The 18634-nt window shown below is 42.0% G+C and overlaps 1 protein-coding gene across 6 annotated transcripts in view; it reads left to right on the top strand.

Annotated features, from left to right (window-relative positions):
• Positions 1–18634, top strand: part of ipo13b (importin 13b) — a 90851-nt gene that overhangs the window by 3546 nt on the left and 68671 nt on the right. For all 6 annotated transcript variants that reach the window (XM_078408503.1, XM_078408502.1, XM_078408500.1 and 3 more), the window contains one exon: positions 5959–6692. In XM_078408503.1, coding sequence (XP_078264629.1) covers positions 5959–6692 — 734 coding nt within the window. The remainder of the gene's footprint in view (positions 1–5958; positions 6693–18634) is intronic.

The raw sequence follows: 18634 nt of genomic DNA, 5'->3' as shown, positions 1-18634 counted from the left end.
AGTGGGGAAGATTCCAACAAGGGGACATAACTTCAGAATTGAGGGACAAAAGTTTAGGGGTAACATGAGGGGTAACTTCTTTACTCAGAGGGTGGTGGCTGTATGGAATGGGCTTCCGGTGGAAGTGGTGGAGGCAGGCTCGATTTTATTATTTAAGAGTAAATTGGATAGGTATATGGATGAGTGGGGATTGGAGGGTTATGGTCTGAGAGCAGGTAGATGAGACTAGGTCAGAGAGAGTGGTCGGCGTGAACTCGTAGGGCCGAACGGGCCTGTTTCCGTGCTGTAGTTGTTATATGGTTATATGGTTATATGGTTAATAGGTATAGGTAAAAATGGGTGCCAGCCGAATGAAGATGTGATTTGGGACTGGATTGTGCTAAACAGATGCAGTGCACAAAGCTAAGCAGTTTTGCAACTATTGCTTCAGACTGAAGCCCTGCAGCCCTTCATCAAAACTCCAAGAATATTTCCATTCTTGATAATAACAGGGGTCAAAATGTGAGCAGTTAAGACCTAGCTGAAACATTTTCAAGCAGGTTTAATTAGAATTGACAGATGTATAATCCCGCTCAACTTCCACCTGAAGTTCCCAGCATCAAACAGACCAATTTTAGAAAATATGATTAGCTCCAAGTGATGTCAATAATCCCTGAGACTACTGGATACTACAAAAGCTCTGTCATTGAGCTATACAACATGGAAACAGGCCTTTCGGCCGAACACCTCTGTGCTGATCAAGTTGCTTAATCTATCTAGTCCCACAAGCCTGTGCCTGGCCCTTATCCAGACCTTTCCTAACCATGTTCCTGACTGTCTTTTAAATGTCATAATTGTATGAGTATTCACAAATTATCCTGGTAACTTATTTCATGTATGTGCTGCACTCTATGAAAATTTTGCTCCCTCTGGTCCCTTTTCAATCTTTCTCCTCTTGCCTTAAAACCCTACGCCCTCCAGTTTTAGTCGCCCTAAGCTTGGGGGGGGGGGGGGGGGGGGGGGAGACTGGCTTTTCACCTGTTCTATGGCCCTCGTGATTTTATATACCTCTATAAGGTCACACCTCAGTTTCCTGCACTCCAGAGAAAAAGGACAGCCTTTCCAGCCTCTCCTTGTATCTCAAACCTTCCAGACCTGGTAAAATTCTTGTAAATGTTTTCTGCACGCTTTCCAGTATAATTACATCATTCCGATAGCTGGGGGACCAGAACTGTGCAAAATGCTCCAAATGTGCCCATACCAAGTCTTGTGCAGTAGACAATGTTCAAGCCTTAGGACTGAAGGTGAGTGTATGGTCCAGAACTAGCTACACTTGCAGTCCTAGTTCTGTTGCAATGGTTGTATCTACCTGAAATTGTGGAAATTTGCCAAAGTATTAAAAAAAGCAGGCGTCAACCATTTTAGCTACTTTCTGCCCCCTTCAGTGTATAGACTATAATTGGACCATGACTTAAAATGCAGACATGAAGCTGTGTATACTGTGCAAGTAACCAGCACCTGAAATCTGAAGAAGGGTCTCGACCCGAAACATCACCCATTCCTTCCCTCCAGAGATGCTGAGTTACTCCAGCATTTTGTGTCTACCTGAAACCCCAAAGCCCATTTCCTTCTCTACAAGAGCAAATAAACCAATTTGATATGTATCATGGGTTTCAAAAAACGTTCTCTGGTTTTTCATGCACACAAAGGGTCAAGGGTTTTAATAATAGCCAGGTGTGCTGAAAACACGATTGTCGAGATGACCAAGAAGATCGATGAGGGCAAGCAGTAGACATTGTCTACATGGACTTAGCAAGGCCTTTGAAATATTGTATGGTAGGCTAGTCTGGAAAGTTAGATACATGACATTCAGGGTGAGCTAGCCAATTGGATGCAAAATTCTCTTGAGGGTGTGAGACAGAGGGTGGTGATAAAGGATTTTTCAGAATGGAGTCTGAAAGGAATGGTGTGCCAGAGATATTGGTGCTGGTCCACTGTTGTCTGTTACTTATATTCAAAATGTGGATATGAATCTTTATATCCATATCCAGATATGTTTAGCAAGTTTGTGGATGACACTAAAATTGGTGGTATAACACGATCTTGGTCAACAGGGCCAGCGGGCTGAGGAAAGGCAAATGGAGTTTGATTTAGATAAATGTGAAGTATTTGTTTTTTGCTAAGACAAACCAAATTTATAGTAAATGGTGAGTTGAACAAACAGATCGAGGGGCACAGATACATAGTTCTATGAATGTGGCAGCAGAGGTAGACAGGGTGGTTAGAAGGTTTGACACACTTGCCTTTATCGGTCAGTGATTTGAGTACAGGAGATGGGATGTACAAGGTCATATTTTGTGTACTGTGTACAATTTTGGTCGCCTTGCTATAAAAAGGATGTCATTAGATTGGATGGGGAACAGAGAAGATTTACTATGGTGTTGCTAGGTCTGGAGAGTTGAGTTATAAGGATAGGCTGTGTCTTTTTCTTTTCCTGAAGCCCAGGAGACTAACGGGTTATCATAGAGGTTCATAAAATCATGAGGGACATTGATGTGGTGAATAACCATTGCCTTATCCCCAGGTTTAGGGAGTCTACAGTTAGAGGGCATTGTTTTAAAGTGAAGGGAGAAAGAATTAAAAAGGATCTGGGCGTGTATATGCAACAAGCTGCCCATGGAAGTGGTAGAAGCGGGTACAATCATGACATTGAAAGGCCACTTGGCTAGGTATATGAATAGGAAAGGTTTGGAGGGATATGGACCAGTTGCAGGCAAGTAGGACGCTCTGTTCGGCAATTTGGTTGGCATGAATGAGTTGGGGTGAAGGGTCTGTTCTAAATATGAAGAGATTCCAGTGGATGTGGTGTATTTAGATTTTCAGAAGGAATTTGGAAAGGTGCTGCAGAAAAGATTATTACGTTAAAAGAATATAATGTTAATATAATAGAAAAAAAAATAGTTGGAGTAAACAGATCATTTTTAACTTGACAAACTGTTATTAATGAAATGCTCCAGGGATCAATACTAGACCCTTATCTATTCATGACTTGTGTTAATGACAAAAAAGATAGGAAAAATATCCAGCTTTGTTGATGCTATAAGCTGGATGGGAAAAATCTGAAGTGAGAGACTGCAAAAGGAACAGGGGCTGGTTAAGAATGAGGGCAGAAGGAGTTTAACAAGAGACCTCAAAATATGGGTGAGGATAATACAGTTGTTCATACAGCAAGAAATAGATAAATGTTGAATACAAAATCATCTTCATGTTCTTATTGTTGAGATTGTCTCTGTGAATAGTTTCAATAATCTATCCACGGTATTCCAAATAATTTTTCTCTGCCAAAGGTAGTAGCTCAATAACCTGGTAATAGTCTCAAAGTAATGAAATTACTGCATCATTTTGCTCTTGTCAGAATTGCATTTTCATTCACCTTTTCTAGTTGGTCCAAATATTTTTGATATACTTTTACTTTTGCAGCTTGTACCTTTTCAATACATTTTAAGAATATTTAGACTGTTTTTCTAATCCTTTGACTTGTCTAAATTATTTTGCTTTGTAGAAAAGAGCTGATATTTTATTGGGGCTTGCATTTAATTCATTTTCAATTCCAGCCAACATAATTTCATGCATAACCAGCCTCTGCCTTTTTAATACTTACAATTATATTGCAAAAACTATCACATCTTCCTAATATTTAAATATTAAATTGGAAGTCTTCATGATAATTTCCTCTGTACTCTTTATCTCAAAATCGTTAATGGCTCTACAAACAATTATAACCAGAATATGTAACATGGATGCTTACTATTTATTTTGACCTGAAATTGTATGCTGATATGCATTGCTCAATTCAAACTTTACCAGGAACTTCAGTGTAGTCTACTTCAAACTAACATTTAAGGCTCAATCCACAGTATTTGTATGTCTCATTGGTATGTAGTTGTACAAGCTTGTATGTTCCATTAAGTTTAGAATACTGCTGTATTCCCCTCTCACTCTACTTTCCAGATTTACTGAAGGCGTTCACCAGCATGACTAATTTTATTCGCCATTTGCTTCCATAAATATCCCCGAAATTGGAGGTGCAAGGGGCCTTGGGTGTGCTGGTGCAGGATTCCCAAAAGGCTAATCAGCAAGGCAAACACAATGCTAGCTTTTATTTCATGAGGGCTAGAATACAAAAATAGGGATGTAATGCTGAGGCTCGAAGGAGTTGGTCAGGCTGCATTTGTAGTATTGTGAGCAATTTTGGGCAACATATCTGTGGAAGAAAGTGCTGGTTCTGGAGAGGGTCCAGAGGAGGTTTACAAGAATGATCCCAAGAATGAGTGGGTTAACATATGATAAGCGTTTGAAGGCACTGGGCCTGGACTCACTGGAGTTTAGAAGAATGAGGGGGGACCTCAATGAAACATACCGAATAGTGAAAGACTTGGATAGAGTGTATTTGGAGATAGGATGTTTCCACTAGTGGGAGAATCTACGACTAGAGGTCATAGCCTCAGAATTAAAAGATATTCCTTTAGGAAGGAGATGAGGATTTCTTTAGTCAGAGGGTGGTGAATCTGTGGGCTTGGTCGCCGTCAATGGATATTCTTTAGGCAGAGATAGATTCCTGATTAGTACGGGTGTCAGGTTATGGGGAGAAGGCAGGAGAACGGGTTTAGGGGGGAGAGATAGATCAGCCATGATTGAAGGCGGAGTAGACATGATGGGCCAAATGGCCTAATTCTGCTCCTATCACTTATTCAGCATATGAATTGTGGCCTTGCCCACTTTCATTGTCTTCACCTTTGCTTCCTCATCAGTAATTACTGGTGCCCTTGTAATTTTGTCCTTTCAAATAGAATCAGCAGTCACTCTGAAAGATCAAGAGCTTCAATGAACTGTGGCCAAGAACGTCCATCATGCACTTTTCAGTTACCTGATTTTAATTGCACTTTCAAATGATGTTGATTGTTGTTTTGTATTGAGGACTTTCAGAGATCTTGTAATTACAAAATAGATCTTGTATTTTCAAATAGATACATTTATAGAAATGTATCTTCAATATTCAATCTTTTTCTTGTTTCCCTTTGGATGTTTGTGCAGATTTATTTATGGTTTTCCATCCATTTCTTGCAATTCTGATAGATTCCAAAGAACTAAAGATCCATTTTACCATCAAATTATATCTTCCTACTGAGGTCTTTTGTAATGGTATACAAGCATTTAAATGTATCAGTTCTCCATGTATGTTTTGATCGTAAGATCATTACTGTTTATTAATTCCATAATTATTTCCAAAGACTAAATTCTTTGCCATTTCCTCCTTCGTAGTATTTGATTCAAAGGTTGTGTACATTCTTCACATACTTGGATTGAAAAGTAGAATTTCAATATTTAACCTTATTTTTCAAGTTAGTTTGCAGGCTATGTTTCTCCAACTGCTTTAACTAAAAGATGTTTATATTTTTGACTTGTTATTACACAATACAGGGTGGTACATTGGTGCAGCTGTAGAGCTGCCGCCTCACAGTGCCAGAGAACAGGGTTCAATCCTGATCATGGATGGTGGAGTTTGCACATTCTCTCTGTGACCACACGAGTTTGGTCTGGCTGCTCAGGTTTCCTCCCACATACCAAAGACATGTGGGTTTATAGGTTAATTGGCAACTGTAAGTTGTGTGTAGTGAGTGGATTTATGGGACAATGTAGAGCTGATCTAACTGGATGTTTGATGTTTGATGCTCAATGTGGACTCAGTAGCCCAAAAGGGGGGGGGGGGGGGGGGTCAGTAGTGTATCTTTAAACTAAATGCATAGTATTTGGGCAGACATATTTTTATTATCCTTTGTTTAACTTTATTAATAGTAAACTACAGATATGTTGGACAGATTTAGGATTTCAATTTGAATATCTTCCTTTCGGTTCACTATCCCTTTCTCATTGGGTAGAGGATGTTGGTCTCATATTTTCCCCTCTTTATCTTTGCAGGCATTGCATCAATTGTACTATGATCCAAATATTGATAATAAGAACCTGGCTCAGAAATGGCTGATGCAGGCACAAGTCTCTCCTCAAGCCTGGCAGTTTAGTTGGGCACTGCTCAATCCAAATAAAGTGCCTGAGATCCAATACTTTGGAGCCAGTGCTCTTCACATCAAGATCTCAAGGTACTGGAATGATATACCATCAGATCAATATGAGAGTTTGAAATCCCAACTTTTCAATCAGATTGCGTGTTTTGCCTCTGGCTCCAAGATTGTGCTCACCAGATTATGTGTGGCGTTAGCATCGTTGGCACTCAACATGATGCCTGAGAGATGGCCCAATGCAGTAGGTGACATGGTGAAGATGTTCCAGACTGAAAGTTCAGATGTGGATGGCAAAGCTAGATGTATGGCTTTGCTGGAACTATTAACCGTCCTCCCTGAAGAGTTCCAAACAAGCCGTCTGCCTCAGTATCGGAAAGGTGAAGTGCGAAATGCTCTAGCACAAGAGTCTGGTGCAGTCTTTCCGCTTCTTCAGCAGTTGCTACAGACAGATTCCCTTGTATTCATCAGCCAGAAGGCTCTAAAGTGCTTTTCAAGCTGGGTGCAACTGGACATTCCTCTCATGGATTGTGAATCTTTGATGCAGGCTTCATTTTCATCACTGCAAAATGCTGAACTCTTTGACACAGCAGTTGAAGCCCTTGTAAATGCTATTTCCCAACCTGATGCTCAAAGGTAAGGGAGTTGGTTGACTTTATGCTAAAATTCGGTGGGCTGTTTGCATTTCTAGAGAGAATAGGCCAATTTATGTACTGGGTGCAATATTTTATCACATTTCTTTCTGCAACATTTAAATTCAGTAGCTTGATTGTTGTACACTAAAACAGAAGACAATTCAATTTCAAGAAAACTTCTGAAGAAGGGTCTCAACTCGAAACATCACCCAATCCTTCTCTCCAGAGATGCTGCCTGTCCCGCTGAGTTACTACAGCTTTTTGTGTTTATCTTCGGTTTAAATCAGCATCTGCAATTCCTTCTTACACAGTGAATATTTAATGTTTGATATAGTATTCAATTTCTTTTTGAATTATACAGAGCTGGCTCAGGCTGGGGAGAAATTTATTTCATTAGGTTAGGTATTCCTTTTCATTACATTTTCCCTCAGAAATAATTTTGGTTGTATTGGAACTATGTAGAATATGCATAGTTATGCTTATTCAGTTATATCTTCAACGCTCCCCAAAGAATCCTCAAAATTATAGTTACTCTTTTTGTTTCTTTTGCACAAATAATTGTCTGTTGGAAATTGGCCACAGATTGGTATGAACATATTAATTTTGTGGCCTTAAAAATGCTAACCTGGTTATCCATAATCAATAATGAATGGTTCAATGTTATTTGTATTATCATGTGTATCTAGGTACAGTGAAATACTTATTTTGCATACAGCTCAGCAAGTCTAAAACCATACACAAGCGCACCCCCCCACCCCCCCCCCACCCCCGGTTATTACAGAATTACAGAATGTGCCAAGCTGCCCACTGTGTCTATATACAAGAGGCGTTATTTTGGCACTATTTGAATAGACTCCACACACCCGCAGTCAGGATCGAACTCTGGTCTCTGGCGCTGTGATAGAAAATGTAGTACAGTATTTCTGTGTGTGTTGGTATTATTCTGGGACATTTTACAGAATTGGGGAATCAACTTTTTGGGGAAAAATTAGGGAATCAACCTTCCATTTCTATAACAAATTGGAAATCACAAAATACATGCATGTTAAAGGTCACCAATTCATAAGACACAGGAGCAGAATTAGGCCATTTGGCCCATCGAGTCCGGTGGAGGGGAGGCCCGATAGCAGTATTAAAAAAATTATAAGAGGCATAGATTAGGTAGAAGGTCAGAACCTTTTCCCAGGATGGAAATAATAAATCTTGGTGGGCATAACTTTAAGGTGAGAGGGGCAAAATTTAAAAGAGAGTAGACCAAGTGGACCCATTGGGCCCAAATATCTCCTGCATTGGTGCAGCACCCTCTACTCCCATCTCACCATCCTCTCCTCCCCCTCCTCTCCTCAACCCTCCTCCCCACCTCTCCTCCCCTCCAATGCCTCCCGCCCATCTCCCCTCCATCCTCCCCCCTCCCCTCCCCCTCTCCTCCCCCTCCCTCCAGCTCCCCTCCCCCTTCCCCTCCCCCTTTCCCTGCCCCCCTATTTCATCCTGGGATGGCAGGACTTTCATATGAAGAAAGACTGGATAGACTCGGCTTGTACTCGCTGGAATTTAGAAGATTGAGGGGGGATCTTTTTGAAACTTACAAAATTCTTAAGGGGTTGGACAGGCTAGATGCAGAAAGATTGTTCCCGATGTTGGGGAAGTCCAGAACAAGGGGTCACAGTTTAAGGATAAGGGGGAAGTCTTTTAGGACCGAGATGAGAAAGTTTTTTGTCACACAGAGTGGTGAATCTGTGGAATTCTCTGCCACAGAAGGTAGTTGAGGCCAGTTCATTGGCTATATTTAAGAGGGAGTTAGATGTGACCCTTGTGGCTAAAGGGATCAGGGGGTATGGAGAGAAGGCAGGTATGGGATACTGAGTTGGATGATCAGCCATGATCATATTGAATGGCGGTGCAGGCTCGAAGGGCCGAATGGCCGACTCCTGCACCTATTTTCTATGTTTCTATGTTTTTATCCCCCTTAACCCTCCTTATCCTCCCTACTCCCCCCTCCCTCCCTCCCTCCCTCCCTAGGAGAAAGATTTAAACTTTAAAATGTGAACAACTTAAAAAATATAACACCGATTTCAATGAAACTTCTTCCATTAGCACCAAAGGGAAGACGGTGAGTAAGGTGGGCCTAAAATTGTCGAGCTATCGTGTACCGTTTTGGCTGTACAAACAAACAAATGAGAGTCTAAGTATATAGATGTGTGGGCAAGTTTTTTTTTTGCAGAGCTTGGTGATTGTCTGGAATGTATTGCCTGGGGTGGAGGTGGAAACAGCTATGATGGTTGCATTTAAGAAACTTTTGGATAGGCACATGGATATGCAGGGAATGGTTGATAGAGTTTAGCTGGATGGTCTTGGCATCATCTCCGTTGCAGACATTGTGGGCTGAAGGGAAAAAATAAGATCATTTTTGCAATTGTCTCAATCAATGCTGATTAACATGTTTGTTTAAAGCTTTTGCTGTTTTTATTTGCATTATTTACCTTTCCAAGTAATTAATTCTGAAAGTGGTAAAGTACCTAAGCATCTTTGCCAAAATCCCGTACATTCTGAAGCTTACACTTCGTCATGACTCAAAGTTGACTTTTCAGAAAATATGCAAGTTATTTAGTTAATTTTCAAAATATTTTTATTTCAAGGGATGAAAGACAATGCAAATGAAATCAGACATCCACCTCCTGTGAAGTGCTCATCTATAATATAGTTGCACTGCTGAGCTCTTGCTAATTGTCGTCTTCATCCTCATACCAACACAAAGCTTTTGCAGACTTGCAAACTCCGGTGGAAATAGATAAATATTTCTGTTTGGTCTTGAACTCTGCAAACACGAATGCTAATACTATCACTTGGCTTTATTCCTTCGCTGTTAGTTTTAAGTTTCTTCCATCAATTGAGATTAACATAGCCTTTTTATATGGATCCTGTGCCTGCCTTCTTGTAAATATTTTTTAATACATTTGAGCTTTGGATTGATCTAGTAAAATGAATAGGAAAAAACCCTGCAGATGCTGGTTTAAATCAAAGGTAGACACAAAATGCTGGAGTAACTCAGCAGGTCAGGCAGCATCTCGGGAGAGAAGGAATGGGTGACGTTTCGAGTCGAGACCCTTCTTCAGACTGATGTCAGGGGAGGGGCGGGACAAAGATAGGATGTAGTAGGAGACAGGAAGACTCATGGGAGAACTGGGAAGGGGGAGGAGAAAGAGAGGGACAGAGGAACTATCTGAAGTTAGAGAAGTCAATGTTCATACCGAAATTCGCTCATTTCGCTCAAGCGAAATATGAGATGCTGTTTCTCCAATTTGCGCTGGGCCTCACTGACAATGGATGAGGCCCAGGACAGAAAGGTCAGATTGGGAATGGGAGGGGGAGTTGAAGTGCTGAGCCACCGGGAGATCAGGTTGGTTAAGGCGTGCTGAGCGAAGGTGTTGAGCGAAAATGTATAGGACTTTATTTTATTTTTTGTTTTCTAATGTTTGGCAAAATGTGGGCATTTTTTGTTATTTAACAAAAAAGTTTTCAGCAGATGCAACAATTGCTCTATAAAATCTTAACCTAATTGAACTCTTAATTAGAATGGTAACGAAGCACATATTAAATTACAAAAAAATATAACTCCATCTATCAGATCACTGTCAGTCCACCAACTTGCAAATACAACTAGTTTGTTTGTTAAAATATATATTTTGGAAACCACATGCAGCACTCTTAAAGCAAAATGAAATAAAGTATAAATTGTGCATGTTTGCTAGCATAGAGTTTTATTGAAGGAAGAAAAGAACCAAGTAGATTTTTAACTTGTTCAAATTAAAATTCATGCCTTTATATATGCAGTTGTGTTGTTCAAGACCACACGCTTTGTGCAGTGCTGAATGATGTGAAGCATTTACACAAAGGAAATGAGGAAAAGCCATTGGTTAAATCGGTTTACAGTCACTTTGAAATAATATATAATATATCACTGATTAGTCAAGTGGTCAAATGCATGAAGGAGATCATACCTGATGGAATGCAAGTATGGAGGTTTGAAAAGTGTCAACTTTTTTACTTACTACTTGGAGTCCTTTACACACATTGTCAATCATGCAGTTTGAATCACAGCATGGATGGAGGCAAAAACAATCTATCAAGTCTGTATCAGTTCTGTAACCAGTCTGAAGAAGGGTCTCGACCCGAAATATCTCCCATTCCCTCTATCCAGAGATGCTGCCTGGGGGTAGAATAGCAGACTGCAAATGCTGGAATCTGGAGCAAAAAAATAAGTCCCTGCATCAGGACTGAGAGTGTAGAGGGAAGATGATCAAAATATGGAAGTGAGAGGGAGGGTGAGACCAAGGTAGATGATGGGTGGAACCAGGTGAAGGGGATGGATCATGGGCAATGGGGGAAGAGGGGTGAGGGGATTGGAAATGTGAAACAAGGGGAAGAAACCCAGGTAGATGTGTACATGGTGATGGGCAGAAGAAACTACGTGGGAGTGGGTGGGAGTCTAGGTAATGAGAGGGGGAGGAATGGAAAGGTGAACAAACGGAGAAAGAAAAGATAGATTGGTGGAAGTGGGAAAGGAATTTGACGGGAATGCTTTTCTGAACATGGAAGATTCAATATTCACACCATTCGAGCTGTAAGCTATCCAAGCCAAGGCACTATTTCGCTAGTTTGTGTTTGGCCTATGTGGCAGTGGAGAAGGCCCAGGTCAGAGAGGTGGTGTGGGAATGGGAGAGGAGTTGAAATGACATGCAACTGGAAGCACAATGTGACTACTGTGGATGGAGTGCAGGTGCTTTGCAAAGCAGTTGCTCATCTACACTTTGTCTGGCCAATGTCAAGGTGGTCACATGGAGCATTGAATGCGATAGTCAAAGTTAGAGGACGTGAACATGAGAGGAGTATTGGAAGGGGTATTTAGATGCCTGGATGGTGGTAAGGGAGTTGGTATACGGACAAGTGTTGCACATCCAACAGTTGTAAGGTAAAGTGCCTGGGGATGGGGATTATTAGGTGGGAAGGGATGAGAAAACCAGGGAATCATGGAAGGAGTGGTCCCTAGAGGGGGTGATGTGGGATCTCATTGCAGCTGGCAATAATGGTGAATGTTGATATGTCGGTTGCAGAGGCTGGCAGGGTGATAGGTGAGGATGAGGGGAACTTTATCTCTGTTCTATTTTGGGAAGGGATGCATCTGAGGGCTCCATCAACTACGGCAGAGGGGAATCCAAATTTCCTGAAGGAGGACATTACAGAAGTTTTAGAATGGAAAGTTTCATTATGAGAATAGATGCACAGATACAGAAAAAAAATTAGAGAAGGTAACAGGAGTCAGGGTGGAAGGTGTAATTGTGGGAGTGTGGAGGTTTATAGTAGCTATGAGTAAATGAATAGATATAACTCAGTTACATGGAACAGATTTGAGGATAATCATTTTTGTCTGCTTTCTTCCGGTCAGATGTTGACCACCGAAGTCAAATGTTCACCACATGGGAGTGCTAAACTGAAATGCATTATGCTCATCTGAGCAATTACATATCAGCGTCCTGCAGAATGCACAGGTGTTATTTATTTTGAAATGCAGAAGGTACCATTATGTTTAATATATTTTAACTTTTTAAAACTTGGGTAAAAATGTGAAAGTATTCACTACAGCTTGAATTCTACTTATCTTGGTCTCGGCATTTTGTGTAGAAAATCATTGAACCTCAACATGTATGTAATACAGTCTTGTGGCGTCTGTTATGCAACCCGAAAGATTTATTCAGTTCTGCTTAGTTTCTGTAATAACATTTTCCTGTAGCAGAGCTTAGCTCACGTTAGAATCTTGGGAGTGGTTTGACGAAGTATTTGGAAAATATATATTGATATCAGTAAATTTTAACATTTTATGTTAAAAATATTTCAAAGTAGGCTGCTCTGGAAGGTTAGATCACATGGGATCCAAGGAGAGATAGCTGAATGGATAGCAAATTGGCTCCATGGAAGGAAGCAGAGGGTGATGGTGGAAGATTGCTTCTCGGACTGGAGGCCTGTGACTCGTGTTGAGCCTCAGGGTTGGGTGCTGGGCCTGTTACTGTTTGTCATCTATATCAATGATTTGGATGAGAACATACAGGGCAAGATTAGCAAGTTTGCTGATGATACAAAAGTGAGTGGTTTTGCAGATATTGAAGATGGTTGTGAAAGATTGCAGCTGGATCTGGATCGATTGGCCAGGTGGGCGGAGGAATGGTTAATGGAATTTAATACAGAGAAGTGTGAGGCATTGCATTTTGGGATGTCGAACAAGGACAGGACCTACACAGTAAATGGTAGACCTCTGGGTAGTGTTGTAGAGCAGAGGGATCTAGGAGTACAGGTGCATGGTTCCTTGAAGGTCAAGTCGCAGGTAGATAAGGTGGTCAAAAAGGCTTTTGGCATTTTGGCCTTCATCAATCAGAGTATTGAGTATAGACGTTGGGAGGTCATTTTGCAGTTGTATAAGACATTGGTGAGACTGCATTTAGAATACTGTGTTCAGTTCTGGGCAGCATGTTATAGGAAAGATTTTGTCAAGCTTGAAAGGGTTCAGAAAAGATTTACAAGGATGTTGCCAGGACTATAGGGTGTGAGCTATAGGGAGAGGTTGAGTAGGCTGGGTCTCTATTCCATGGAGTGCAGGAGCATGAGGGGGGGATCTTATAGAGGTGTACAAAATCAAGAGAGGAATAGATCGGGTAGATGCACAGAGTCTCTTGCCTAGAGTAGGGGAATCTAGGACATAGGTTCAAGGTGAAGGGGAAAAGATTTAGTAGGATTCTGAGGGGTAACTTTTTCACACAAAGGGTGGTGGGTGTATGGAATAAGCTGCCAGAGGAGGTAGTTGTGGCTGGGACTATCCCATCGTTTAATTGACAGTTAGACAGGTACATGGATAGGACAGGTTTGGAGGGATATGGACCAAGCGCAAGCAAGTGGGACTAATGTAGCTGGGACTTTGTTGGCCGGCGTGGGCAAGTTGGGCCGAAGGGCCTGTTTCCACACTGTATCACTCTATAACTCTAGGTAGGATTTCTGTAGCAGTTCCAAAAATAATGAAACAGTAATTCCACTAACCCTAAATGAAATGAATTTTAAAATTCAGTATAACCAAATCTCATGCTAGGCACAAGCAGCAGTGGAAAAAAAAGTTGGCAAACTAACTAGTGCAGTGGCACAGGGGTCAGGGCCACAGTAGTAACTATTTCCAACTTATGTTAATGACTTGGATGAAGGGACTGAGTGTATCTATATACTATTAAAACTCGTTTGTTTGTTTGTTTGTTCCTGAACTACAGCCAAAACGGTACACGATTGCGCGGCAATTTTAGGCCCACCTTACTCACCGTCGTCCCTTTGGTGCTAATGGAAGAAGTTTCATTGAAATTGGTGTTATATTTTTTAAGTTATTCACATGAACTGGGGAAGGGGGGCGAGGGGAGGGGGGGAGAGGGGGAGGAGGGAGAGGGTGCTGCACCAATGCAGGAGAGGTTTGGGCCCAACGGGTCCACTTGGTCTAGAACTAAATGTTTTGATGATACAAGGATAGGTGGGGAAAGTAAGTTTTGAAAGAATGCCTGACTCTGCAAAGCAATATGGATCCCCTGAGTAGGTATGTTTTTGACAGATAAGGATTACACTTAGAAAGGAAGAAAAGAAAAGTAGAATCCGGCATTGTGCGGGGAGATGCTACAAAAAAAAAAGACTTTTGGGAGTCTAGTCATGAGAAATCGACAAGAAAATGGATTAGAGGCCAAGATTGTATTGGCTGCTATGTTACTGAATGCCTGTGCGGGCCTGTGGATTAATGTGCTATACTCCTCCCGTTCTTACATGTGTCGTTGACGATAAATGGATAACACCACTTTTCGGTTATTTTGACTTTTGCTGGATGGAGATGCTTATGGAAAAAGGAATTTTATGATTTAAGGTACTTGGAAATAAATTAATGATTTTGGTGAAGAACATTCAATGGAAAGCTTTTACAAGGTCTATCTATCCCAGTTGGTCAAAGATTTAAGGAATCTTCTAAGGGATGGTCTATTCCTGATTTGTAGTACTAAGGTGAAAAAAAAAGATTCAATGCGAAACTAAATCCTTGCCAAAGAAAATAACCAGAGAAAATCTTGCTGCACTTCTCATAACAATAATGCAATGGAAGTTTCCTGTGACGAATCTTTTTCAATTTAAGGATAATTTCAGATCTACATGATGCACAATAAATTGACAGTGATGGAGTTTGAAACCGGATTTGTAATACATTGGGCATTTAAAAGCCGTGAAGGTGTGTGGTTTGCGGGATCTTATTGCGAGTTACAGTGCCCTCCATAATGTTTGGGACAAAGACCCATCATTTATTTATTTGCCTCTGTAATCCACAATTTGAGATTTGTAATAGAAAACATCACATGTGGTTAAAGTGCACATTGTCAGATTTTAATAAAGGCCATTTTTATACATTTTGGTTTCGCCATGTAGAAATTGCAGCTGTGTTTATGAATGAATGAATTAATAAGTTTATTGACCAAGTATGCATATACAAGGAATGTGCCTTGGTGCTCCGCTCACAAATGACAACACAAACATAGAGTTAACAATTAAGAATAAAGCATAACCACATCAAAACAATAAGGATACAACATTACAGTCTAAACATGTGGATGAAAATAAACCAGAGCAAAAAAGAGACTACAGACTTTGGTTATTGAGTAGAACTATCACTCGTGGAAAAAAGCTGTTTTTATGTCTGGCTGTGGCTGCTTTGGCAGTCCGGAGTCGCCTTGCAGAGGGAAGTGCTTCGAAGAGTTTGTGGCCAGGGTGAGAGGGATCAGAGATGATCTTGCCCGCTTACTTCCTGGCCCTTGGAGTGAGTGCACAGTTCATCAATGGGGGGAAGGTTGCAGCCAACAACCTTCTCAGCTGTGCGAACGATCCGTTGCAGCCTCCGGATGTTGTGCTTGGTGGCTGAGCCAAACCAGACCATGATGGAGAAGGTGAGGACGGACTCAATGATAGCAGTATAGAATTGGACCATCATTGCCTGTGGCAGATTGCGTTTCTTCAGTTGTCGCAGGAAGTACATCCTCTATTGGGCCTTTTTGACTGTGGAGTCGATGGTGGCCCCCCGTTTAAGGTCCCTGGAGATGATGGTTCCAAGGAACTTAAATGACTCCACAGATGTGACTATGGTGTTGTTGATGGTGAGTGGGGGGAGGGGAGGGGGATCTCTTCGAAAGTCTACAATTAGTTCCACTGTCTTGAGAACATTGAGCTCCAGGTTGTTGCGATGGCACCAGGACGCCAGCTGTGTCACTTCCCATCTGTAGGCAGATTCCTCCCCATCCTGGATCAGTCCAATCAGGGTTGTGTTATCCGCAAACTTGAGAAGTTTGACAGAGGAGTCTGTGGAGGTGCAGTCGTTGGTGTAGAGAGAGTAAAGGAGAGGGGAGAGTATGCAGCCTTGCGGTGCTCCTATGCTGAGGGTCTGCGGGTCCGAGATGTGCTTTCCCAGCTTCACATGCTGCTTCCTGTCCGTCAGGAAGTTGATGATCCACTGACAGAGGGGTTCAGGCACAGTCAGCTGGGAGAGTTTGGAGTGTAGTAGCTCTGGCACAATGGTGTTAAAAGCAGAGCTAAAGTCCACAAACAGAATCCTGGCATAGGTCCCCTTGTGGTCTAGGTGCTGGAGGATGAAGTGCAGTCCTAGATTGACTGCGTTGTCCACTGATCTATTGGCCCTATACGCAAACTGCAGGGAGTCCAGCAGGGGGTTTGTGATGTTTTTCAGCAGGGCCAGCACAAGTCTTTCAAAGGTCTTCATGACCACAGAGGTAAGTGCGACAGGCCTGTAATCATTAAGACCAGTGATCCTTGTCTTTTTGGGTACAGGGACAATAGTGGAGACCTTGAAGCAGGCAGGGACACTGCAGGTTTGCAGAGACTGGTTGAAAGTGTCTGTGTAGATCGGTGCCAGTTGTTCGGCACAGAGCTTGAGGGTAGAGGGGGAAACATTGTCCAGTCCTGGAGATTTCCAGCTTTTCTATTTTCTGAATAGCCTCTCCACCTCCGCAATTTCTATTGTTAAACTGGAGTTTGTAATTGTTCAGGTGTGTTTAATTGCCTCCTTAATGCAGGTATAAGAGAGCTCTCAGCACCTTGTCTTTCCTCCAGTCTTTCCATCACCGTTGGAAACTTTTATTGCTGTTTATCAACATGATGACCAAAGTTGTGCCAATGAAAGTCAAAGAAGCCATTATGAGACTGCTCTGCCAGGCCTGTATTGCAGGCATCTTTAGCTTACGATTGTTATGGGGGCTTGTCCCCTTCAGTTTTCTCTTCAGCATATAAAAGGCATGCTCAATTGGGTTCAGATCGGGTGATCGACTTGGCCACTAAAGAATTGACCATATTTTAACTTTGAAAAACTCCTTTGTTGCTTTAGCAGTATGTTTGGGATCATTGTCTTGCTGTAGAATGAACCGCTGACCATTAAATTTTGAGGCATTTGTTTGAACTTGAGCAGATAGGATGTGTCTATACACTTCAGAATTCATTATGCTACTACTAGCAGCAGTTGTATCATCAATCTTCTTCTTGCGTTTGAGGCAGCAGAAATTATGTAACGCTCTCCAGGCGCTGTAGCCAGTGCAATGTGCTGTTGTCAAGGGCCGTGAGGTCTACTCCACCAGGGGGACGGAGGACAGTGCAGTTGAAAATGACGTGCTGCGCTGTTTGCTGGTCTGCTCCACACACGCAGGCTGCTGATGGACGCAACCCCCAACGGTGCATGATGGCGTTGAACCGGGCGACCCCTGTGCAGAGCCGTTCAGGGCGACCCACTCTTTGCGGGGCATTTCTGAGCCCGGGTGGGGCTGTGGTGTTCGGTGCGACAGTGAATTGAGGAGGTCGCGATGTCTGTTCCTAGCTGGTTCTCCATGCTCCTAGTATGTTAAAACCGGAGCCACAGAGGGTCGCTGCATGACAGGAGAAAGGGTGACGAGATGACAGGCATTGAGGTCCCAGTTGCTGTGAATCCTGGGCTATGTATAAACACAGCTGTAATTTGGTGAAACCAAAATGTATAAAAATACCCTTTAATAAAATCTGACAATGTGCACTTTAACCACGTGTGATTTTTTTCTATTACAAATCTCAAATTGTAGAGTACAGAGGCAAATAAATAAATGATGGGTCTTTGTCCCAAACATTATGGAGGGCACTGTATTTGTATTCATTTCTATGGCTTCGCCTGGCATCTTGTTCTTGATGTGGACTACTCAGAGTTTAAAAATTATCGGCTTATCCAGCTTTTCCCAATCTCAAGCCCGTGAATCTCTTGGAGTCCTCGAGTCATACAGCATGGAAAAGGGCCCTATGGCCCAACTTGCCCGTGCTGACCATGATGCCACATCTGCACTAGTCCCACGTGTCTGTATTTGGCCCATATCCCTCTGAACCTTTCCTACCCATGGATCTGTCCAAATGTCTTTTAAATGTTGTTATCGGACCTGCCTCATGATCATATACACCTCTATAAGATCATCCCTCATCCTCCTGCGATCCAAGGAATAGTCCTAACCTGCCCAACCTCTTCTTATAGCCCAGGCCCTCAAGTCCTAGCAACATCCTTGTAAATCCTTTCTGCACCTTACACAAGTTAATGACATTCTTCCTATAGCTGGGTGACCAGAGCTGCACATTGCTCCAAATGTGCTCCCACCATCGACTTGTGTAGTTGTATCATGAAGTCCTAATTTTTGTACTTTTCCCAATGAAGGCAAGCTTGCCAAATGCCTCCCGTGCCAACCTGTTTACCTGATACATCCAATGGCAAATAAAGTGGAAAATCAAACTTTGTATTAGTGGTTTGACTATTTACTTGTTGCTTTGGCTGTTCCTATGTTGATTCATTTGTTTGATTGTTTGGAATATTCCTGG

This window comes from Rhinoraja longicauda, chromosome 11 (genome assembly GCF_053455715.1).
Source record: "Rhinoraja longicauda isolate Sanriku21f chromosome 11, sRhiLon1.1, whole genome shotgun sequence".
NCBI classification, from domain to species: Eukaryota; Metazoa; Chordata; class Chondrichthyes; order Rajiformes; family Arhynchobatidae; genus Rhinoraja; species Rhinoraja longicauda.
Note: the sequence above shows the minus strand (reverse complement) of the source record. Positions and strands in the feature narration are given on the sequence as shown.